A 25,174-nucleotide genomic window follows, 5' to 3' on the forward strand; every position below is an offset into this window, starting at 1 on the left:
ACTGAGTCATAGATAAAGGTCCTAAGCCCTTAGATTTTATCTTTCTGCTTTTCTGATTGAAGTTGGGAAGGAATTTTACTATTGGTTGTGTAGCTCAGAATCAGAAATCCTTGCTAACCTACTAGAAATCTCTCAAAAAGATCTACCAACAAATCCCGATTTACATTATGCCCACCCAGTTCTTTGTTACAGCTGCATATTACTCTGAAATTATTCTGCAGGTATATAGTTACACCTTTGGAGCGGAGGAGGAAATGGCAGTTGGATTTTTGCTGCAAAAGGCAAAGGAACTGAGTGAACGCATAATTAGCAAACTTCCTTTTCCTTACTGCTCTGAAATTGCCATGCAATTACTTACCTATTTCTGCTTACCATAATGTTGAGTAAAATTCCAGACACAGCAAGCCAAAAAATAGTGAACTGCATTTTACCTTATTGTTTCTCAACCTAAAGACATGTGGACTTCAAGTCCCAGAATTCCCTGATCAGCCATGTTTTGAGCATCTGATAAAACTGTAGCTCTATATATACTCTATATATACTGTAATTTACAAGCATCATTTGCAGCACTCTAATCTTCATGTTTTTAACATAATAAAATATCCCCTGATTTTATTTCAAAGGAGGTTACCCTACCCACATTATTTTGTTAATGGTTTTTTTTCCTTTTCTTTTTAATGCGTGCTAGGAGGATGGACACAGTAAAATATAAGCACTAGATGAAGAATCAAACTTTGTTTTATCAGGCAAGCTATGTTGAATTGTTGTCCTGCTACACAAAGAATTTATATCACTGAATGTTGTACCTTATGCTTTATGATTATTGTATTTATGATTATGATCATGATTTATCATTTATTGCTTGTATGTACACTGAGAGTGTATGCACCAGAGACAAATTATGTGTGTTCAATCACACTTGGCCAATAAACAATTCTATATTACTCCTTTATTCTAGGTCAATATCTAACACAACCTTCTCCCTGATGGCCAGTTATAGTTCAAAGACATCTGCAGGTTGCCCAGGTCAGGGCAACCAATTTACCATAATCCTAGCAGAGGATTACTGTAATTCATTTCTTAATGGAAAATTCAAGAATCTAAATTCATGTATTGTGCACTGTCCATTGAACTTAATGGTGTTTATTTTTGAATTGGTGCACATAAAATTCCATTGTTGAAATCCTCTGGACTATTCCCTAAAAACAAGCATGAGGAATTCAGGACAGCTTACTTCTAAGTTAATATATTTTTGCTACCCAAAATATACTATTGAAAAAGCAACAGTTATACAATAACAATGGTCTTCCACATTTTCCACAAAGGTGATGTGGAGACCACAATGAATAACACTTCCTAGCAGTTAGAATCTCTTGGGTTGAGATATTGTGTTTAGTTGGTTATAACTATGGGGTTTGAAGAAGCCATAATGGCAAGGTTTCGCAATCATGCTAAGTCAAACAGTCTCAAACCACATGGAGGGTGGAAGTGCAAATCTACCTGATCTGTATTTTCAGTCTAAATACAGACTCCTTTTATATTGCTCTTCATTCAGAGAGGAAAATATATATTGCTCTCTGAATGAAGAATAAATGAAGCCTAGTCATCATATATGTTGATGTTGAATTCTAACTTCACTTGTGACAATGAGTAACACGCAGTATTGCATTGCACCTGGAAGTAATAGTCTTTAGCAGTGTACAGAGTGGACAAACAATATGCACTTCTCAATCTTTCCCTCTCACTCTGCTGAATAGAAGAGCTGGTCCAAGCTTTGTGAGAGACCACAACAATCTTCTTGAGATTTTGTAAGTAATTCACAATTGATTAGGCTACTTTTGGCTTCTGCTCATTATAGCAGTTGATTATGGATCAGGGAAATATGAAGAATATTTTTTTTTTAGAATATGATAGACTTACAATTCAGAGAATACATACAGTTGACAATCTGATGAATTCAATAATGTTCTTTTGTCATTTGTAAACTTAAGTGGCAACTTTTGGATGGCTTCTAGAGGTTTCTGGGGGTCACACAAAGCATTTGTGGGGTATACGTGGGTCTCTGGAAAATTGCCAACTCTATTTGATTTAAACTTTTAAACCAGCAGATGACAGTGCACCACCATGCTGGGTCTTATTACAGGAGGGGACGAGTTAGCATACAGGGAAAATGTCCAGAAGTTATCTACATGGTGCTCAGAAAACAACTTGCACCTAAACACCAGCAAGACAAAGGAGATGGTGTTGGACTTCTGGAAGCAGAGAGAGGAACTTGCCCCACTCTACATCAAGGGGGTCTGGGTGGAGAGGCTCTCTCCTCTTTCAAATTCCTGGGAGTGCACCTTAGCCATGATCTCACCTGGAAAAATAACACGTCCCAGGTGGTTAGAAAGGCCCAGCAGAGACCCCATTTGCTTAGGGTCTTGCAGAAAAACCAGGTGGAACAATGGCTGATGACTTCCTTTTACCAGTCCACGAAAGAAGACGCCCTCACATATTGTGTCATGGTATGGTATGCTGGCTTAACAGCTGCAGGCAGGAAGGCACTACAGAGGGTGATGAGCACAGCACAAAAAAAAAATCATAGGCTGGCCCCTAACCCTAGTGGATGAAATTGCCAGGTCCCGCTGTCTCAGCAGAGTGAGGAAAATCCTAAGGGACGACTCACATCCTGGACAGTATCTCTTTATTCTCCTACCATCAGGCAGGAGATATAGAAGCAGAGCCAGCCAGACAAATAGGATGAAGAATAGCTTTTATCCATGGGCCCTCAGACTACTAAATGCAACCTAACGCCACAATTAGGTTTAATGTGATAGACTTACAGAGCCAGTGTATATACCAGCGTACTATTATATACTAGCTTGATACCTGTACTTCGCTACAAAACTATGTGGTCGGGCTCAATTTTTGGAGAGGAAAATAAGAGGAAAAAATTGTGCCTCTGCCTACCAGCATCCATCGGATTCATCTGGCTAGCATCCAATCAGTGTGTGAGAGAGTTGAGGGCTGTTTTTCAAACTGAAACAGTATTTGCTGGTCAGCAAGAAGGAGACAGCAAGAAGCCTAGGTGTGGCTTAGCTCAACTGTTCTGTACTAAAGCTGGTTGCTGCTCTGAAATTCCTCTGCTTGTGTTTTGCATTTGGAACAGATTTCCTTTCAGGTGGGGAAGGGGAATAGAACTGCTTAGCATCAGAGTGTATTAATAATAATATATGAAATACTAATGCTCTAATGGTCATTTCAAAAAATCCTTTCTTAGTGAGCACCTAGAAGCCAAGAGGAACATATGTGCCAAATTTCAAGTTTATAGGCTTTACAGTTCTGCAGATTTTGTGATGATGTGTGAGTGGTATTTCATTTATATCAGAGGTGGTATTCAGCAGGTTCTGACCAGTTCTGTAGAACCAGTAGCGGAAATTTTGAGTAGTTCAGAGAACCAGCAAATACCACCTCTGACTGGAGATTTTACAGTATCCTTCCCCTGCCATGCCCACCAAGCCACGCCCATAGAACCGGTAGTAAAAAAAAAATTGAATCCCGCCACTGGTATATATAGATATAGATACTGTATATAAATATAGATATAGATTAGATTAGATATAGATATAGATATAGATATAGATATATAGATATAGATAATGTATGGGGTAATGTATGCTAGTTTATTACTTATCTGGGGTTAGGGATTTCTTTTTATTTATTGATTTATTGAGATGTATTCTGTGTTCTTGGGTGGGCTGCACCAAGGGAAGCTCATTCAATCTCATTGTACACATGTTGTGCATTGACAATAAAGGTTTGAACTTTGAACTAAACTTTTTAACAACTGTTGAAAGGTGTCAAAATGCCTTTCTTTCGAGGATTCGATTTTCCCGCTGGGAGAGCTCCAGCGCAAAGATACGGACAACTGCTTGAAAGCTGGATCTTTTTATTTTTCAGGAAGGCGGAGAACAGCGAGAAGTCTGCGTTCCTGGGCTAGCTAGCTTCTTATGGTAAGTCCCTGGTTTTTTATACCCTTTTCTCCCTTTGTAAGTTGATTTTGTGAGAGTGTTTGTATTTGTGCCTAATGTTTCAAATCCTGTTTGAGTTTGTCTTTATTTCCATCGGAGGGCAAACTCCGTGGGGTGCGGAAGGCAAACTCCGCGGGGTGGCCAAATTGTATTATTGGTTTTCTGTAATCTCTTTTAGCTTTAAGATAGTTTTTCATATTTGTTCTGTGGCAATCTCCTGTCTGTCCCTTTTGTAATTTATATTTTGTGTCTTTTGTCTGTTTGTTTTACTTATTTGGTATGTCCTGTGTTTGTAAGGGTTTTCCAAATTATCTTTTGTTTCCTTTACCTATTTGTCTAGTTTTCTTAATTACTTAGGCTTTTGTCTATAGGGATTCTTTAATACTTTTTATTTGATTCCTTTTCCTATGTAAGTTTGTTTTCTGGCTGACCTGATGTTCCCCTTGGGCTTTTCCTGTTTTTTTTTTTGTGACACTACTGCCTTCGTGAAATTCCCTTTCCACATAATGATATCAAGAAATGCCCAAAAGAAACCTTGATGGGGAAAATGTTTTTATGATACTTTTCACAATAATAAATATCCATTATATAATGAATAAGGAAACATGTAGAGGAACACATTTACTTCTGTTAGTCAAATCTCAAAATTTTTAATCAGACAGCAACAGTGCAGCCACCTCTCTCATTAATTGGAAATCAGTAAGGATAATTTTAGGACTTCTACAGAAGTTGTATTTTTTAATAAAAATATTGAATTTTTCAAGCCAGGCATTTCAGTAGAAACAGAAGGGAAAAAAATTAAAACAGATATGGAAAAGTGGTTTATTTTTTGTGTTTTTTTTCCTCTTCAATTTTTCAGGCAACCTCCACAAAAACACTCTATTAGATCAGAGTCCAAGGTGGGATTTATGTGAGAGAGAATTTCAGCTTTGGTGGACCAAACAACTTGTTTCTTTATCAATGCATTAGCTGATAGATTATGTATCTGGGTCAAGAGCAATGGAGAAATTTGAAAGAATCTTTGTATGAGTGTCAAATGTGCTTTGTGAGGAAAACATCTTTACTACATGGGGTGTGATTCTCATGAGGCAGTGAGATATCAGCTAATCTGGTATCCAGTGATGTTTTCATGGGTTCAATTTAAGCTGTGAAGGTGAAAGCTAACTTGTTCCATTATGTAAAAGTTTGAGGCAGGGTCTGGATCCCGATTCCATTCTCACACCTGAAGAGTGATAGGGCAGTCTAGGCTATATATACTATACATCTCAGCTCCCACCTCACCTCAACTTTAAAAAGGGAATATTCCTACCTCACTGGCTTGTGATGGCAGTGAAAAAGCTGAAGCGTGTGAGCCACATTACAACTGTACATGTGAGCTGAAAAGAGATTTCTATTTTAAAAAGTCCAGCAATGCTAGGTTCAAACGCTAGTGGTGTATGAAACAATATCAGATGCACTCACAATGTTTCTTCTCATTCAGCATCAAAAATATCTGGAAATTTGTTTATAAAGGGGATATTGTAAATATTTTACTCCATGGGACCTATCAAATCAACAGGTGGCTTAAAAATGAGTCAATATTGATCCATGTGAACATACACAGACATGCAAAAGCTTATTCTTCATTAAGAATGGGAATAATTCTCTGACATATTTCAGAGTGTAACCCATTCTGTTACTTGACCCAGGGCATCAAAGAATCTCAAGGATAACTGGAAGTTGAAATCTCTCTTAGTTTTCATCATCTTTGTCTTTGGCTCCATGTTTCAGGATACGAGTGAACTCCACATAGTTAAAGTTGCCTTTCTTGTCAATTGGAGCTTCTCGATACATCTCATCTACTTCCTCATCTGTAAAACGATCACCCATGGTGGTAAGCAGTTCACGCAGTTGATCTTCATGAATGAAGCCTGCATCAGAGATGAAGAGGGGAAAGAAGGTGTTCTGTACAGAAATTTACATACTTGTAAACGCCGCGCGTTGATTGGTCAAGACGAGCTGATTGGCCGAGCGAGCCGCACTGATTGGCCCACCGTGAATCTCCCGCAATTGGTGGAAACTAATCGCGGGAGATTCAAAGAGGTGCCATTGGCCGCGGCCGCCGCGGCCAAGGAATAAAAGCCGCCGCTTTTTCCCTTTCGAGCCGAGCCAATCTCGGAGCAAATAAAGAGCTGAAACTAAGTCACTGGCTCCGAGTCTCTTTTCCGCGATGGACATAACAGAAGGACTGAGACATGTGTCCATTAAAAGAAGAAAGACCCTGCCCTCCATGAGATAGGGTAAGATGGCCAACAGAGGTAGCAGAACTGATTTAAGAAGTTTTCAGTGGCTTTTGCTTCATGTTCCAATGAATTTCAGAAATGAAATGTGACCTTCCTAAATTATTGCTATTTGAAAAAAAGGATTTCTATTATTTAATCCAAACAATTTTTTTCTCCAGCAGTTTGACTGCTGTTCCTTTCACGGATGTGAAACTTTTATCAGAATGGGGATTGTGCTTGGTATTGTGCCACAGATGACACTCCCTAAAATGATTGATGCCCAAAACCTGAGATTTAATTAAAATGAAATAATTTGCTTCCTGTGCATTCAATAAATTCCTTCTCCCATCACATTAAAAATAATCATTTAGAATAAATATTTGAGGCTGCATACAAGACTTTTATGGGAGCAAATTACATGCAGCCTAGGCTTATAATGTGCACTTTTCATTCATTTCAAGACAAAGATCTCTTAGGGACAGGACTGATTTAATTTAGTATTATGGAAGAAAAAAAATATTTGCTTTCAGTCTCTCAAAGAAATTCCACAAAACCTAGCCCCAGACACTATAGATGGTTCATAATACACCCAAGTGAGTCTATACTTTTGGATCTATCTATTGCTACAAGCTCTCACAGATGGCTTAGCAGGAAATTCCCAGTTGCATTACAGAAAGGATCTGTTCTGATCATACCTGTGGCTTCCTCATCGAAGCAGGCAAAAGCATTTCGAATGACATCTTCTGGATCTGTGCCATTCAGCTTCTCCCCAAACATAGTGAGGAACATAGTGAAATTGATGGGTCCAGGTGCTTCACTCATCATCCCTTCCAAGTACTCATCTGTAGGATTTTTCCCTGAAAGATGCAATCAGCAAAGAAATTAGGCTTTCATTCAGTGCTCTGGTCCAACTGAATTCTTCTGTAAAAGCTTATTTGGAATCTTTTCCAGCTCCAACAGGAGACAATTAAAGATTAGGGAATTGGAACTGGAATTACTCAGCACATCAAACCCAGTTTTTCTTTTACTGCATGAAGTCAGTACAAGATTCCTAGAAGTTAGTCATTCAGGAAGTCAATGGAAAAATTTAAGATTTTATGGTTGTATTCACATAGCATGGTAAGTCAATTAAAGGAACATGTTGCCCCGTCTTACCCATGTTCCCCAATTGGGCATGTTGCCCCGTCTTACCCATGTTCCCCAATTTGATTTTTTTATCAAATTGTTAGATTTATTGTATTATCCAGCTCCAGAGTGGTGTCCATTTTCAGTACATAGAAACAGAACTATGTACTAGAGAGACCTGCAGGGGACATTTTAAAAAGTCAAAATACAGATACAACCACACAGTCTGGCATGTAACACAGATAAAAAGGCATGGGGCTTTGTTTGCACAATCACAACTTCCATCTTGACTTTTTTGATCTGCCCTCCAACAGAAGCCCCTGGCTTGTATTTACATATATCTGTTCAAAAATAATTTCATTAAGGAATTATTCTCAGTAAGTTTGCATAGAATTGGATTCTAAAATTGAATAGGATATGTTTTCTTTGGATTACATAATTCTCCAAAAATTAGATAATAGAAAGAAAAGAACATCAATTAAAAAAAACCTGTATTGTGTGATAGTTGTACAGGTGGCCTGGCGGGTATTCCAGCAGGGTTAGCTCTGATCTACAGGGGATACACACCAAAGATCTGAATCTGCACAAAATGAGCCTATCAGTTAGGTTAGTGCAGGGGTGTCAAACTCTAGGGCCGGGGGCCGGCCTGGATCCGGACTGTAGAGTGCTTAGATCTGGCCAGTGGGGCCACCCTGGAAACACTACCCTGTAGTGCCTCTGCCAGCAAAAATTGGAGCTCCATTTTTGCTGGCAGAGGGTTGCAGGAGGCTGTCCCAGCCGAAAATGGAGCTCGGAAGCTTGTTTTCTCTGGCAGAGTACTCAGGTCACCACAGGCACCCCTGACACGAGTGACATCGAGCTGGCCATGCCCACACACCCACACACCCGAGGTCAAATACAACCCTGATGCAGACCTCAATGAAATTGAGTTTGACACCCTTGGGTTAGGGTAATAAAATGTTCCGGTGAAAAGGGATTACAGTCGATCGTTTATTCCTCTTCTAAGGCAGTTTCTGAGGAGTTTCCCCATAACACCAGACCAGTGCTGGGCTTGGGAAATGGAGTACTCAACATGCCTTGAAGCAGATGAAGAATGGCTGTGGGAAATGGGGGAAAATATAGTGGAGAAGAAATATTGCCCAGTAGATATAAATGGGGAGGAAATCCCAGTTTGCTATTATGAGCATGCACTCAAAGCCTGCAGGAGCCCAATTACAACACTCCTTCAAATTTGGTTCATCATGAAAGAAACCCAAATACCATTTTTTTAAACCTTCACAGTGGTATAGTTGATTGCCCTCTCAGGGCAATCTGTAGACATGCTTTTCTTCCTCTACATTTTAACACCTTCCTGATTCCTTTCTGGTTATTTCATCCACCACGGTCATTGTTTTCTTATTTTTAATGGTTTTTAGCTGCTTCAAGGTGAATTTTCTAGCACCATGGGAACAGTTCAACAACTGTGGATTCCATCAACACAGCAAACTGAAATGTGGTTGGCAAATTGTGCCTCAAGAGTTGTTTTGTGAACTCAGGCAGTTGTATTGATTCAGGAAACCATTCAGCCAACCTTTGATAGTGTGTTGTATGTACACTGCCAAAGTATCTAAAATATAGGTAAATTGTATGATTTGGATTTCACCATCAGCCCAATTTTGAGTAGACAGCTATAGAGAATTGTATAAAAATTATCTGTAAGGAAAAGCTAGATGAAGAAGAATAGACAATATATCTCTGAAGTTAAGTAAAACCTTATTAGGGGTTGTATTTCTGAATAATATGACATTCATGTATTTCTCTTTGCAGAATGCTTTGTAAAAGCATGTAGCTGACTATTGTAAGAAAGAAGCGGAACTAAATTATAACTGATTTAGCAGGGCAATTTATACATAAGTGATCAGTCATAAGTCAAAGACCATCTGTAATTAATTGGAAAACGTCAGCATTTGGCATTGTTGTCCAGAAAAAGATTCAGACCAGGTTCCACAGCAGAACTATATTAATTTGTTTGGTCTGATATTGCGGTAATTTGTTATGTAAATGCTGATATTATAATTTGTTAACAAGCTACATGCTTCAGAATACTGTATTAAAGAAACCTTGGTGTAATATGTGAATCCCAGTCTAAAAGTAAACAGTACATGATTGGCACTTAAGAAAGAAGGCAGTCTGAAACTGAATTTGAAACTGATGCTGGGGAGGTCATGCGCACTTCAGAAGTCTCAAAAATATCAGCATTTGATCCAGTGCAATTGTAGAATGTGTAGACTTCAGCTTTCAGAATTATCCAGCCAGCAAAAGCTTACTCAGGTATATGAGGCATAATCCTCAATGTAGTGTCCACCAGAAGAACTGACTTTAGCCCCCATCGTATTCAACAGAATGGCCACAGTGATGGATTTTGTATCTAGTAGATCTGGAGGGCACCACATTGGGAGCAAGTTGTGGAAGACAGCAGAGTGACACACTATGACATCCACAGTGTTATCTTGGGCAGGGTATCTCACATGATGACAGGGGGTATTAAAAGAAAGGTCAAGATGTCCCACCTCTTTTTAATATGCATTGCACTTGCAAAGCATATCAAAGGATGTGATCCTTGAGCAGACAGTTGACCTTTTGACTCCCCTACAGGAGCCCTGGATCCATCCTCATTTTAGTACTGTATGGTGGAGGATAGAAGGGCAGGGGAAGGGAAACTATTCTTACTAGAACACTTATTCCTAGTCTAAAGTGTTTAGGGCCCACATATGCACAAACATTCAATGACAGTATAGAATCAATATATTTTGCTATCTCCTACTATTCACTATTTTTGAAGAACTGCATGCCCTCACTAGGTATTAGTGCTGCTAAATGTATAGCTTATTTAATTTATCAATTAAGAATGATATTAAGATGTCTTCATCGGCCTACCTAATCGTATGTTTATCAATAATGTATTTATATCTGAATGAATTTATATTTGAATGAAAAAAATGACAATAAATATCAAATGACAATAAATATCAAATAAATAAATATCAAATGTCTAAGAATTGCTAGCTGTATGATGACTTTAAATGCTAGATTTGCAGGACATTCCTGTGGAGCTCTTTATATAAGAGCCAAACAACTCTTTGGCATGGAGGGACTGGAATTTTCTTATTTCAATGGTTAAGGTCACAGGACGGAGTGATACTCTATGTTGTGTTTGTTTGTCCTCTCCCTCTCCCTCTCCCTCTCCCTCCCTCCCTCCCTCTGTCTCTCTCTCTCTCATTATGTGTTGAATTTTCTAGAATGTAAGACCCTAGATAGATGATATCCCACTTTCAGGGAATCAGATGAGAAAAAAAACTGTTTTACAGATTCCAAGTTAATGGCAGAATATCTAATCATGAGTCTAGGAAGTCTCGTGTTGGACATTGCAATTTAGAGAATTGCATTCATAAATTCTGAGCTGATGTCTTTCAACCTTCCAGTCTAGACAAGCCTAGCATTTAGAACACAATAATAAGAAAATTTGCCACAGCAAATGTGGCATAGTAGTTAGAGTAGAGCTGAAGAGACCAGATTTCAGAGTTCATTCAGCCATGAATAACCGCAGGCTATTTATTATAGCTTGGCTTTGAGTTTCTTTTGAAATAATGAAACGAAGTATATAGTTAATTATGTTTCTCATAAATTATCTTAGTTAAACTCTACACACTGCATGTCTTTATTGGGCATTTCTATGCTATTACCCACCCCACTTTTTTTTTTTACAGAAAGGTATAGCATTTTGGACTATTAAAATTCACCCATATACAGGTAGTCCTCGGTTTACACCCAAAATTGGGACCAGAATTTTCATTGCTAACCACTAAACAAGGCAGATAAGTTGCAACCACTTCTATGACTTTTTACAAATGTCTACCACCTTTTTTGCCATCGTGGTTAAACGAAGCACTGCAGTTGTTAAGCCAATCACATGGTCATTAAGCAAATGCGGCTTCCCCCATTGACTTTGCTTGCTAGAAACCAGCTGGGAAGGTTCCAAAATGGAGACCACATGACCCTGAGACTCGACACTGCATGCAGTTTTCTTGATGGAGTTTCAAAAGTGGTTTGCTATTATCTTCTTCTGGGACATGTCTTCGGTCTAGCCTACAGCCCTGGTTCTGTCTAACACTCTCCCATCCAAATAACCAACCAGACCTAATCCTTTTCAAGTTTTCTGCCTACTTGAGATTGGCTCTATCTTTTGCTTACTGTGTTGTTTTTCTGCTTGTGTGGAATTCGTAATACAAGGGAGCATTAAAAAGTATTACTTCTCCTGCCTTGAATCCTTGAATCATTCAGCTGTATGTTCAAATGAGGTTTCAGAGATCAGGATATTCAGATATCAAGATATTCAGAGGTCAGGTTTCAGAGCTAAGGATATTTCTGCAGTTCAATGTTAAGACTAGATTAAAATTAAAGAAATCCTGATACTTTGTTGCTGAACTACACCTCCTATCAACCATCTCAATCATCATATCAATTGGGACTACTTGGGAGAAGTTGTTAGACAATATCTACAAAATCCCAGCCTTCTCTACTCAGTGCACTATATAGCACTGGATTAAACTTATTTTCTTACCTAGAGAAGCCAGCATGTCATGTAAATCCTCTTTGTCAATGAATCCATCACGGTTTTGGTCAATCATATTAAAAGCCTCCTTGAACTCCTGGATCTGTGATTGGTCGAACATGGCAAAGACATTGGAGGTGGCACGCTGAGGGCGCTTCTTGGTGGTCTTTGCCTTGGCTCGTTTGCTGGACATTTTGCTGGAGTTTTTGTTGGCCTGTGAAACAAAATAGAAATTATTAAAAAAAGAAGTCTGAATAAACCTTCAAAAAAAAATCCCATTTTTTTTCTCATTTCTTTGCATCCTTTGGTTTTTCATCTAGGAATCTCTTAAGAAATTCTGAATCTCAGTGTTTTGCAATGCAGGCAGCATCTTACATGGCATCACAGCTCCACTGAATTGAATTGGACTTCTTCATAAACCTACAAAGATCTGTGCTAACTCTGGCTCTCTTCACACAATATACTAAAAGAGATTAGAGAAAGATTTAGCAGCTTCAGTTATAGAACACATGAAACATAGTTAATTATTTTTGACAGCTATATTTTCCTTTAGATATCATACAAATTCAGCCTGTTTTGTTAATGGTAAATATAAATATGTTGTGTAAAAGGAGTCTTTGGAAAAAAATAATTTGTTGCTGGAGTGTTTAAGTCTCCAAATATTGTGAAATCATTATGTGATATTAGAAAATAAAGCTATGGGCTTTTTTCCCTAGAACATCAATAAAATATATATTTCTTAATCCTGACCCACTCCAAGTATCTTGCGTAACACATCCTGCATCCCTTTGCTATTGGCTATGCTGAAGTTCAAACATGTGTTACTCATCAGATTGCTACTGTATCTTTTAGATAATTATAAATTTACTCATGTCTCTGGAATATGTTAACACTAAACAAGAAAAAAAATCATTTCTTTTTCTTGTACAGATTCACAACTGAAAGATATACCTACTTATATGTCATAAGCTAGCTTTCCCAAATCTATTACCTTCCCAATATATTTATAGGTAAGATCCATAATGCATTGTCATTCTAATCAAAACGTAGGCTGAAGAGGGTGTTATGAAGCCCATCAATTTAAATAACATAGTAATGCATTTACTAATTAAAAAAAACACTATAATGAAAATCTAATTATTCTGCAAGATCCTACATTTATATTGCAACAAAAATAATAAATATAGTTTTCCACCTGGAAATGTTTTCTATGTATCTAACTTAATATTTAGATATTTCAGATCTTGGAAAATATTTGACACCTAGTACTGATATTTACTTTATTGACAAAAATAACATTCTGAATTTCCCAACTGAATTATTATCTCAAACAACACTGAAGGCTTGATAATTTAATTAGCTTTTCATATCATGAACACTGTTGGAATCACTAATCTGTTTCTAAGTTTACAGCCTAGTACAGATGCATCCTGGTGAAATGAGGAAGCTGATACCATCCCAACTCCCTACTCTGCACACTCTGAAAGCAACTTGTAATGCAGATTCTAATCTATTGTGCAGATTAGAATTTTAGCACAAGAATAAACTCAGTGTGGTTTGGTTACCTTGGAGCTGCAGTTTTAATTTTAAGTCACTTTTCAGTTTGTAGACAGATCTAAGATTGAGGGAAGTAAAACGTGAAAGAAATCAACAGGTTTATATTATGAAGTTCTAAGGGCTGCTGTTCCTTGGCCGGCATAGATGCTCCAAGCTGAGATTGAGAAAATCTGCTTCCTTTCCTACTTCTGAGAGTCTCTGGCCTCCATCTGAACTAATCTCAGGCTTCTTCTTATTTTCTAGCTGCTCTGCAAGTTCACAAGGAAGGCAGCTCAGCTCAGAACTAAGAGGAAATGAGTTATCTGTTTGGAGCAGATTCCAAGCATTCCATTTGCCTCCCTCTTACACCCTTTGTCTAGCCTGGCATGCGGATCTGTGCTGTTTCTTTGAACTATCCCTACAGCTTGTGAATAAGGATTACAAGCACCCAGTTCATCAAGCAAAGGGGAAGCTTGGAGACAGGGTTATGGGAGGGGATCCCTACTTTCCCCTTTTACAGAGGAGAAGGAGTTGAAGAAAGCAGGTGTCTCGAACCGTTAGTACTTGGTTATAATTTTCTTCACCATAAAAGGATGGGCTGGATTTTGATTGAATGAAGTCAATTAGTCTTAGATTTGTGACACTCCTACATTAACTCTTTTTGTACTTGGTTTTAAGGATAGCCAAACATTTATTTCTTATGAAATTAAAAAAAATGTCTAAAAGGGAAAAGAAATCCCTTTCAATATTTATCTGTGTCAAAAGAATAGCTTTCTGGATTCAGTTCCAAGTGGGGAAGAAAGACACTGGAAACATGGTGACTGCTTGGAAAGATGGTTTAATGGTGGACAGGATCACATGCCCTGGATGAAGAAAGAAGGAAAAGGGCTGAGATGCTGAGAGACCCTTAGTTTTATAACCTCTGTTGGGCTCCACCTTAGTGTTTCCTGTTCCTGTGTAAGAAATGTATCCCATTGGCTGTCAGACTCCCAGGGGCTGGGGTCTTAACTAACTTTGTAGGCTTTGTCTGGACCACATGGCTTCACCTGAGTGTTGGCTGATACAATCTCCCCAGGCTAGGTGGTGAGATGGGTAGAGGCCTTTATTATGTAGAGTACTCTGACCTAGGCCTTAATGGCCCATTAGCAAAGGTGGGGGGCTGAGTTTCTGCCTGAGTTTCTATTTTACTCTTTTTAGGGGAAATATTCTGCCTGTTTAATATTTTCTAGGATATTTCATTTTTCTAGGAGAGGGGTGGGTTTTAACTTCCAATATGTGAAATATATCAAAAGATTGGATACAGAGGCCTCCATGGAGTAGGTTCAGAAAAAGTCAAGGTGCTCTGTACTCCCACTCCTTTTTATGTGTCTTGTGAACACCATCTTGACTTTTTATAGCTTTTTCTGAAGATTCCTCTACTGGGTGACAGCAGCATGAATAGGATGCAAAAAACTAACCAAACAACATAAAAGAAACATTTCAAAGCAAACCCGTTCATCTCTTACTAAAGTCCTCTGGTTTATCTATTTATATAAGTTATATGATCTATTTATATACCTGTTACCTTTAGTGAGTAGCCACGTAATATTATGGATTTAACTTAAAAAGCATACAAAACCATAACTTCAAATGTGACTCTTGACAATTCTGATCGTTAAGTTAGTCCAGGTAAGCAAATGACTATATTTGCTACTTCATGGGACAAAGGCTAAGAGATGACAAATTTTATTTACAAATGAAAGATTGAGCCTCCCTTGAGTTGAATTTGATTCCTGATAAATGTAGAAACCTGTTGGCAGAAGGGTGTTCTTATTCTTTTTCTGAATTATTTTATTTAACTTCTCAGCCTAGTCAATAATCATGGGATTTCCTGGTTGTCTACTATCTCCTGTGCAAGTATAAACCAGGTCCACTTTCCTAAGCTTCTTTCTCCAAGATCAGCCATGGTTGGCTATGTGTTGCCATCTGAGGAGAATTTTTATAGCACATTAACGATAACATAAATTATAATTCCCACCATCTGGAACTGAAAGTGGAAAGCCAAATGTATCTGACTTGATTTTTTAAATGCCATGGGTGTTTTCATTACCCATTAACCATGTTTCTTACACTTAGAGGTGTAAAAGTATTTGCAAAGCACACAATTCATGCTTGAAAAGACTTTCATCATGCTGTCCTTGTACAATGGCATGCTGTTATTTGTTTAAAACACATTGAAATGTTTCCTACAAAGATCTGTAATTGGACAGTTTTCATTTTAGACAGGTCTCCCAAACAAGAGGGATGGGGTGGGGGGGGAGAGGAAACAAAATGCAAAACTGCAAAATGGTATTAATGGGCAGCTAGAACAGAATTCATTTGAAGAAAGGAAAAGATAGAAACGATGTTCAGTTTTTACAGCCGGTGGATCGCTAAGGGGAGATCTAACTACTGATCTGATGGAAACAGCATATTGTAGCATATTGTAGCGTAAGACCCATCCCTTTCTTCATTCATCACATCACAATGTATGCGGAAAAAATAACATGGGGTTAATGCTGCAATGGTGCAGTGTTGCTTTCATGATTCTGAACTGGGGAAATGCATGTTTGCTTCTGAGCCAATGATGCAGCTCTGCCTGGTAAATGGCTGGGCTTCCTATTACGGTAGCTGCCTTCTTGACTTTTTGAAGACCCTTCCGACAAACTCTTTTGTCAATATATGAAAAGCAGATAAAAATGTTTGAATCAGGGGTCTCCAACCTTGGCAACTTTAAGACTTGTGGACTTCAATTCCCAGAATTGGAGACCCCTGGTTTAAAGTGAATTTTCCTCTATGGACATCACCTATTTTAAATATCTGCTTTTCTCTTTGCTAAGTTATTCTGCCTAGTGATGAGGTTGTCACAGTCATCCTTGTTGATTTGAAAACTGGGATATTTTTTGTCTTGGGATAGAGAGGCACCCTTTCTGTGTTACTTTCTCTCTGAACCCCTCATGGGCGGACACAACTTTCCCAGGTCTTAATTACTACTAGGGAGGTTTTGTTTTTTGCTTTTAACTTTTTTACATGGGTGATAAGAGTTTGACAAGGAGTTACCTTTTGAGAGGCTGCACCAGGGCTTAGCAAAGAATTTTAAAACTACACACACACACCCAAAATATGTAGCCAAGCACTGATTGCAGAGTTCAAAGGCTGGTTTTTTAGTGCAGGCCAGGAAAGGCCCCCTTTTCTGCAGCTCCAGGAAGACAGGGGGTGAGGTGATTAGTTCAAGGCTGGGACACACCTCTTGCTACAAAACAGATAAAAGCCTCTTTGTCCGACTGCCTTCAGTGGGAATTTAGAATCATAGGGCTGGAAGCTACCTTGGAGGTTTCGTAGTTCAATCCCCTGCTCAAGGCAGGAGTCTTATACCATCCCAGTCAAATCGTTGTCCAGTCTATTTTTGAAAACCTCCAGTGATGGAGCACCCACAACCTCAAGAGCAGCAGGGGGATCCTACCACTACCGGTTTGGTGATCACACGTGTGCGCACCTAACACGTGCACCTTATGTGCACATGCAGCTTTCCACACCAGCTGAGGCCTGCAGTGCCAATTAGCTGAGAGGATAAAGAAGAGAAAACTGCAGGGGCAGGTCGGATCCTGTGCTTTTCTCTTCTTTCTCCTCTCACTTGAGCCTTTTTTCCTCTTCTCAGCTGATTGTCGGAGGCTTTTTTTTTAACTACCGGTTGACTGCACCAGTAGCGTACCACCACTACTCAAGAGGCAAGCTATTCCATTGATAAATTGCTCTCACTGTTAGAAAATTTCTCCTTATGTCTAGGCTGCGTCTTTCTCTGACAAGCTTCCACCCATTACTTCTTGTTCTACCCTCAGGTGTCCCAGAGAATAAGTCAAATGTCTTTTCTCTGCAACAACACTCTTCACTTAACGCTAGATTGTTTACTACCTGCCCCATGCTCTGCTTTCCACTTGCTTCCTCATAAAGAAAACTAACATTGATTGAGACCAAGACATGATGCTAAATTCTTCCCAGCTTTGTGTACTGTTACTCCAAGCAGCAACCTGTGTTTCATTACTAACAGAAACATGCATAATTTTATCCTAAGCAGCAGCCATATCTGCAGATTTCGTGTTTGCAGTGCTGTTCGCAGTGCCTTCAATTTCCCCAGCACTTGCTTCTCCTGATAATATCCATGGATTAATAAGCCAAATCAGACAGCACCTGGGCAAGGAATAGCAGTTCAGACATATTAGAGCAGGGGTCGCCAACCTTTTGGACCTCAGAGACCACCAAACTCATAATTTTAAATCCCAGGGACCACTAACTGGTTCTGTGGGCCTGGCCTAATTTGTGGGTGTGGCTTGGTGGTCATGTGACTGGCTAGGCATGGCTTGTATGTAAATATTATAAATATTTATATAAATATTGAATGTTTTATTAAAAAAAGAGCAACTTTTGCCCAAAATCAGGCAAACCAGGCAGGCAAATTGAGTTGCTCACAGAATCACAGATTCATTCTAAGATATATCTATCTGCCATCGGCTAGCTTAGTCTATCACATAAAATTTGCTTGCAAGCAAACTCATAAAATTTGCTAGCAAGCAAACTCACAAAATTAACTCATAACACACCATGTATGTAAATATTGAATTTTTTATTAAAAAAGGGCAACTTTTACTCCAAATCAGGCAAAGCAGGCAGGCAGATTGAGTTGCTCACAGAATCATTCAGTGATCTATCTATCTGCCATCAGCTACCTGAGTCTGTCACATAAAATTTGCTTGCCGTGAGTCTGCACTAAATAATAGAAACTTCAATCCTAAGGGAGGTTCAGCTGTGCTTAAAAGCAGAGCTGAAGGTCTAAAGACTAGCTAGAAAGCAAGAAATGCAACCATTTCCTGCTTTCTAGCTAATCTAAATCTCCCAGCACAGCAGAACAGCTGATGGTCGGGGGGGGGGAGGAAAAATAGCAACTTAGCAGGCAAATTTGCCCAGTAAGGAGTGAGTGAGCGGGGAGGGTTCCCGCGGGCCATGTGGGCAGCGCAGCCTTGTGTTTCTGTGCAGCCTGGATTAATTGCTTTGAGAGGTGCTCTGAGGGTGACATTTCTCTGCGGCCCACTAAAACTTTCTGACGGACCACCGGTTGGCAACTATTGTATTAGAGCTTTCAAACTACAGCTTTCTTGGCTTTTCTGCACTTGGGATAGAGAACCATGTTCTCTTCCTAACAGATCTTAGGTTTACTTAGATACTTTAATAACAGAATACTAAGGTGGGGTGCTACAAAGCAAGCACCATCTTTATTTACAAGAATTTCCTTCCTCCCAGAGAGGTGATGTTGATATACAGAAAAATGGTTGGTGGATGCAGCCCACTGCTTTGTTTGGAAATATCTACCTGCACAGAAAGTAAAACAAAGGTAATGTAGGCTGTATCCTGGGATAAGTAAGACGGAGTGCAAGGAACAACTTATCTTCTAGAAAACAGCTGTTTCATCATTAGTTATGCCCCCTGCGGTAACAATTTGTAATTTGTGGAGCTTCCCTTAAATTAAAATGTTTCCCAAATTAGAAATAGATTGCCTTCCTTGGTTTTTATGATGACCACTAGCAAAAGGAGATGGATTAATTAATTTAGAACAGCTTGCTTACTTACTACAGCCAGTAATTTGAAGAATTCTGATTTACTAGTGTACGATGAACCAGGTTGTTCTTTATTTCTTACAAAAGATCTGTAAGTAAATACTTATTATAATATCTCTTTTTCTGCAAGGAAGGGATCTTTCTGTCAGTAGATTGAAACACAGTGAATTGTTCAGTACTCTGAGGTTGGCCTGGAAGCAAGATTGGAATCCATTGATTTTAAAGTAATTGATTTTAAAGTAAAATAATGCTTTGGCTGAAGCCAACCAATAACCTATGTAAGCACATACAGCATTTCAATTTCATGTGATATGTTGTACGATGTGTTCTTGGCTAGGCCACATATATTTTTTCAGTCAAAAGGGCATACATAACTTGTATCCCCACAAAAGAATTCATATGTGTGTGAGAGCATGCACGCACACAGTGAAAATAAGGGAATAATCACAAAAAATGTTTAGGTTGCTTCTTTGTTACTATGACAATATCTTAGTATATAATTCTGATAATTAAACCGTAAAAATAAGTATAATATGGTTAAGGCAATTGCAGATACTTAAACTGCACTTACCAAGATTATAATGAAGAAGATGAATTTCTGAACTGTTTATTAGGGTTTACTAATTCTCTTTAGTGACTTTCACAGTAATTTAAAATGTTACATTATTCTTAGGTTCTCATTTATTATTTAGCTGCATCTTTTACCCCAGGACAAGTTCTACTACTCATAATGGGGCTTATTTCTAAATGAGCAGTATACTTATAGAAGTAAACATTTAATGCTCCCTGCCAGTGCAAAATTTTGGTTGGGAATTATGGAAACTGAACATTATCAGAATAAGGTTATATTTTCTGATATCCTAGCTATATTTCTGTTTCTAAAACAAAAGAAAGCAAAACAAGCATCGAATATTCTTTCTTGAAAATTTCTTGGCAGAAGTTTTAAAATTATAAACTGACTGGATGTAGAAAAGCAAAAGTTAAGAAATTCCTGTAATATCATACTGCCTACAGTGTCAAAATTTGGCTTGAAAATTTAGAAAGAAGGAAATTGCCATACATCTGCTTTTTTTCTCTGTTTAGCTAAATACTGTACTTCCTAACCAGCAAAATGTTTCTAGGCTTAAAACATGTTTTACCTTAGTACAAGTGCAAATTCAACTGCATTAGTTATGGATAAAGTGACATTTTCATCAGGATTGTCCTGTTGTGATATATGTTGTGAGTGTGCTGTGCATCCATTTGGAATGCTGTTTAAAACATGGATTCCATGGGTTGTGTATAAGATTAGGTGCTAAATCTGGAACAGCAAAGAATGCCATGCTCTTAATAATCTTAGGAATTTGGCTAATTGCTTTTGTGACTAAGATAAAAATAAAACAATGGCAAGTGTCACACCATAGTGGAACCTTGGGACTTTGGTTTATATGCCAGAGATGGATCCATTTAACCCAGCCAATTAAAGGGAAATTAGCCTGTTGTTGTTTTACTTTTGTTTCCTTTGAACTAACCCTGTCTTTACAGCTATCAGTAGTAGTTTCAGTGGTGCAAATATATCACTAAGAGTCAATGCTTTGCAATCAAGTTGATTTTTGCTTCTTGACATGAAAAATATTCAAGTGATTTGAAAGGAGTCTTGTGTGTGTGTGTTGTACACATAGAGCAACAGTAGATTTACTAACATCAAAATGATTACAGTCATGCTTATTTCTGACTGCTTGGATTAAGTGTAAGAAAATATTTTCATGCCACCTGAAATATTACTTTGGGCTTTTAATTAGAAATATATTTTAAAAATTGAGGGAAGGAGCAAGCATTTTTTAAAAAGTGGTAGCTTTAAAGAGGAAACCACTAAAGAAAAGGAAAAAAGTAACTACTTTCTGTTTGATGATTTTCTTCATTTTTGATTTATCTAGTCACACACACAAAAAAGAGTGAAACCTAAAAGCCTAGGGAAGCTTTGAAAGTTCCTCCTGCATATAATGTTCCTGGTCTGGTCTGAGAAACTCCTGGATTTCCATACTTTCAGACTGACCTTCAGTTAACCTATTCGTTATGATGCTGTAGCCAGCCTATCTGCTTTCTCATGTTCATTATTTTCTATTAAAACTTTTCTATGAATAATGGAATGGTTTGGAGGAAATACAGGTAGTCTTTGACTTACAACCATTTGTTTAGTGAGTGTTCAAAGTTACAGCAGCACTGAAAAAAGTGACCATTACACTTACAACCATTGCAAGTTTCCTATGGTCACATAATCAAAATTTGGACTCTTGGCAACTGGCTCATAGTTTTGATAGTTACCGTCTCCTGGGATCATCAGTCACTTTTTGTGACCTTCGGACAAGCAAAGTCAATAGGAATGTCAGATTCACTTAACAACCGTATTACTAAATTAACAATGGCATAGATCCACTTAATGACTGTGGCCAGAAAAGTCGTAAAATGGGGGAAAACTTCAGTTAATAACTATCTTGCTTAAAGAAGAAGTTTTAGGTTCACTTGTATTTATAAGTTAATCTGTAAGTTCACCAAGCATGCCCAAGTAAGCTATCTACTTCTCCCCTTTAACTGGCCTTGTAAAAGGTAGGAGAGAGGGAAAAGATAAATGACTATTACAAACATGAAATCAACATTACCCACATCAAGTTTTCCTTCCTTTCGTACTGTGTTAAGAGACCATGGTATTAATTTGAGTCATGAAAGCAAGCATTTCTTTTGTCCTCTGGGCAGATTTCTTGTCATTCCTTAATGGCAGTGAGATTTCTCCAGCCTGAGCTTCTAATTGCCATACCAGTTCTTGCTTTCCTCTCTTGTCCTTAAATGGTTGTTAGGACTGCTTGTCTTCATTACTTGGGGAAGGAACTTGGCACAGTTCAGTGGCCCAACAAATAAAAAGGTTTTTTTCAGTCACAGTTCATGTTTTGATGGTTTCTCAAGTAGCTGCGTGTGTGAGGGTACAATCCATCAAATATCCTAGCTACGTATGATCTATTCAATGGAATGGAGCTTGTACACATTGGTTGTGTACAAGCCATAATCTGAGTACCATTCAAGAGTATCTAAAGCTAATCTTTAGGTAAGTGATATGCTACAGCAGCCTTCCCTAAGTTGGTTCTCTCCAGGTATAATATACTGTAATTTCTGTGACCCCAAAAGGTTTGAGCATGATGTGCTTTATTTGATTTTGGCTAAGTATGTTGAACAAGCCACTTTTTATTCAAAAAATGTAGGTAAACAAAGCTTTGATCTCTTTAAAACTGACATTCAATAAATCAGGGACACTGCCTCTCTTCACCACAGAGTTTCTTCTCTTTGCCAGTTGCTTACTATACTGCACTAATACCCGATGTTTACTGTATGTTTAATAGATCAAAATTATACTTTCATACATTCACACATGTGCACACACTGTCCTCCGTTTTATTTGAAATATGGTCAAAGAACTCAGTGTATTAAAAGATTTGTTTTCGGGTGGATATAATTTTTGTTCCTCTCTCTGTTTCAGCTCAGACAAGGGGAAATAGAATCCCCAAACATCTGTTTTGAGGCTTGCTTGATTCCTGAGTTCAACTAATCCAAGTTCAGAAGACATGTATACTAAAATAATAATATATTATTTAAAAAAGCATTCTTGAATATGTAAAAGAATACATCTCATCATGTTCATGAATACAATCATTCATCCACGTTCACCTCTTCCAAGTTATATCTCTTTTTAAGATAAACATGAAACCGTAAGCATGTTTCCCAAATATTTTAATCAATGTACAAGGAAACTTAATTGACTCTGAGTAGCCTAAAAGTAGCCAGGACTGGCAAACAGGTGTTACAGCAAACAGCAGAATGTTATCCTGCAATTCTACATCATTGAACTCTAGTGTTTCTTTAAAATAGTTTCTACTTAAGCTTAGCATTTAATCGGTTTTGAGGAGAAAAGGTATCAGATAAACACACAGAAGATGCTTCTATGATCAACAGAACGAAGCACTCTGCAGGTCAAGCTAGCAGCACCATCCCTTACAGAGTACTGTATGTACTCACAACCATTGCAATCTGAATGATGCTTTAGGACAATGCCTGTAAACTATGCTCCTGAATCTACCCTTGTCTAGATGTTTCCTCTTTCCAAACTGCAGCAAAAGATATATTTTCATCAAATTTCATCTGATCTGCTTTGGTTACTCAACTTGGGTAATGACAAAGAACATTTCAACAATGGAAATGATTGGAGGCTTCCCCTGCTGGAATGCATTCAATTAAAGGCTAAGCAACCTCTGAGTAGAGATGTTGTAGTTCTGGATTTCAAGATGCAGATCAGCAATGGAAGTAATTGGAAAGCATTCAATCTGGACTGGATGGCTTTCAGGTTTAGTACAAATTGGTAGAATATTTGTTGCTCAGGGTTGTTGCTCGGGTCCCCACACATTAGTGTGTGAAATTTTCTTCCAGGGTTGAGGACCTGCAGTATCATGTTTAAGGACATTGAGTATCCCACACTATTTGCAGTGGGATATTTCCTTTCATCCTTGCAATCCTAACTGAAATTCTGCTTCTAAACATACAGTTAAGGAATAGCCAGTAATTCATGTATTAACCTTAGTGTGATTTGTTTGGTTTTGGATTAACTTGTATGTGAATCTGACCCCTGAGGTTTGTAAACTGTAGTTTGTATCTTACTATAATGTGTGGATCTAGACAATTGTGTTTTGTTTAGCAAATTATAATTTCATGTGTGAACCTGTAAGGACCATTATCAGCTATCCCCAACCCGGTGCACTCCAGGATGTGAAGGTTTCTACAGCTTCCAACATACTGTATCTGAAGGTTTCACACTGGAAAAGTCTAACAGAGATGGACCAGAGCTATGATTCACTATGAACCTGATAACCTCCTGTGTGCAAGTTCTCCTTATGGCACATTATGCATGACGTGAGCCACAACTTAGCCAACCACACTCTAGCTTATCATGTTATACATACAGAAGCCTAGTAGCGAGTGCATCATGTAAACACAGAAAAACTCAGTTGAATAAAAACATAGTTAAGAACCACTGGTAAGCACAACTAATCGAGGGAATACAGTAGGTCCCAAAAGGATAGCCTTACTGCTAGCTTGTTGCAGCAGAAAAATCATTAATTTTGAATTATGAAATGCGATGCAATAACCAAGTGATCTAGTATAACAAGCTACCAGCTCTTGCTCTGCCCAAGGAAAGTCTCCTTCCATCCATCCATCAATACCCCCCTCCCAATCCTCACTTGCTAAAGGGATATGTAAGGAAGAGCACCTACCTGGTTCAGACAGAAACTGTGAAAAGCCCTCAGATCTAGGAAGCGTTTCTGCAAAGGGATGAAATTAATTAGCTGTTGTTTTAATCTCCCTAGTTTGGGGGAAAGCGGGATCAGAGGGCAGAGGCAGCCAATGAAAAAAGAGAGTTTCCCCAGATGGTCCCCTCCCACCCCAAAGGATTTGGCCATACAAGGCAAAAGAATGCCGTGCTGTGCGGGTGGCAGCAGCCCAACTGTGAGACGCTGGATTTGGGACTGTGAGAATAAGGGAAGGGGAAGAGAGGATTCTGCCTTATATAGATAAAATGATGGGGGGGGGGGGAGGCCGGTTGGAGGGAAGTTGCTGAACTGATCGGTTGTTAAAACCGGTATCTGAGAGGACCTAGCAACAGTTTTCTTTATAAGGATGCAAGTCCTATAAACGACAAACCTTTGTGCTTTCTGCTGGCTGAGAACAAAAGTTTAAACAAAGGTTTTAACAATGGTTAAAAGTCACAAGGACTTCCTGAACAATGCTTGGTTGGCATTCCTCACTCCTCTGTGCAGTTGTTTCAATTATTTTTTCCTTGCCAGAAAAATAAAAGTACAAATGTTTTCCAGTGAATAAAGACTAGTTTAGACAGGAAAATGTAAAAGAAAGCATCAGAGGCAGTTACCCTTAATTCATTTTTCCTGTCAAACAGACTCTTACATTTCTGTAAAAGCCAGTAACATTTCCTGACCAGATTCC

At 38.4% G+C, this 25,174-nt stretch overlaps 1 protein-coding gene across 2 annotated transcripts; it reads right to left on the reverse strand.

Annotated features, from left to right (window-relative positions):
• Positions 1-4,548: 4,548 nt before the first annotated feature.
• MYL9 (myosin light chain 9) lies at positions 4,549-24,499 on the reverse strand. Of its 2 annotated transcripts, none has more exons than XM_026681673.2 (4): positions 24,448-24,499; positions 12,000-12,204; positions 6,970-7,131; positions 4,549-5,923 (listed from the first exon to the last, which is right to left on the reverse strand). In XM_026681673.2, exons 2-4 carry the CDS (start codon positions 12,181-12,183, stop codon positions 5,745-5,747), a joined length of 525 nt encoding a protein of 174 aa, XP_026537458.1. In that variant the 5' UTR covers positions 12,184-12,204; positions 24,448-24,499; the 3' UTR covers positions 4,549-5,744. The 2 variants fall into 2 exon arrangements, with proteins under 2 accessions (XP_026537458.1, XP_087815526.1); XM_087959400.1 differs by lacking the exon at positions 24,448-24,499 and adding an exon at positions 13,556-13,832.
• Positions 24,500-25,174: the final 675 nt, after the last annotated feature.

The sequence above is a fragment of the Notechis scutatus genome, chromosome 3, assembly GCF_049901735.1.
Source record: "Notechis scutatus isolate UNSWTSFEM ecotype Mainland chromosome 3, rNotScu1.2, whole genome shotgun sequence".
Lineage (NCBI taxonomy): Eukaryota > Metazoa > Chordata > Lepidosauria > Squamata > Elapidae > Notechis > Notechis scutatus.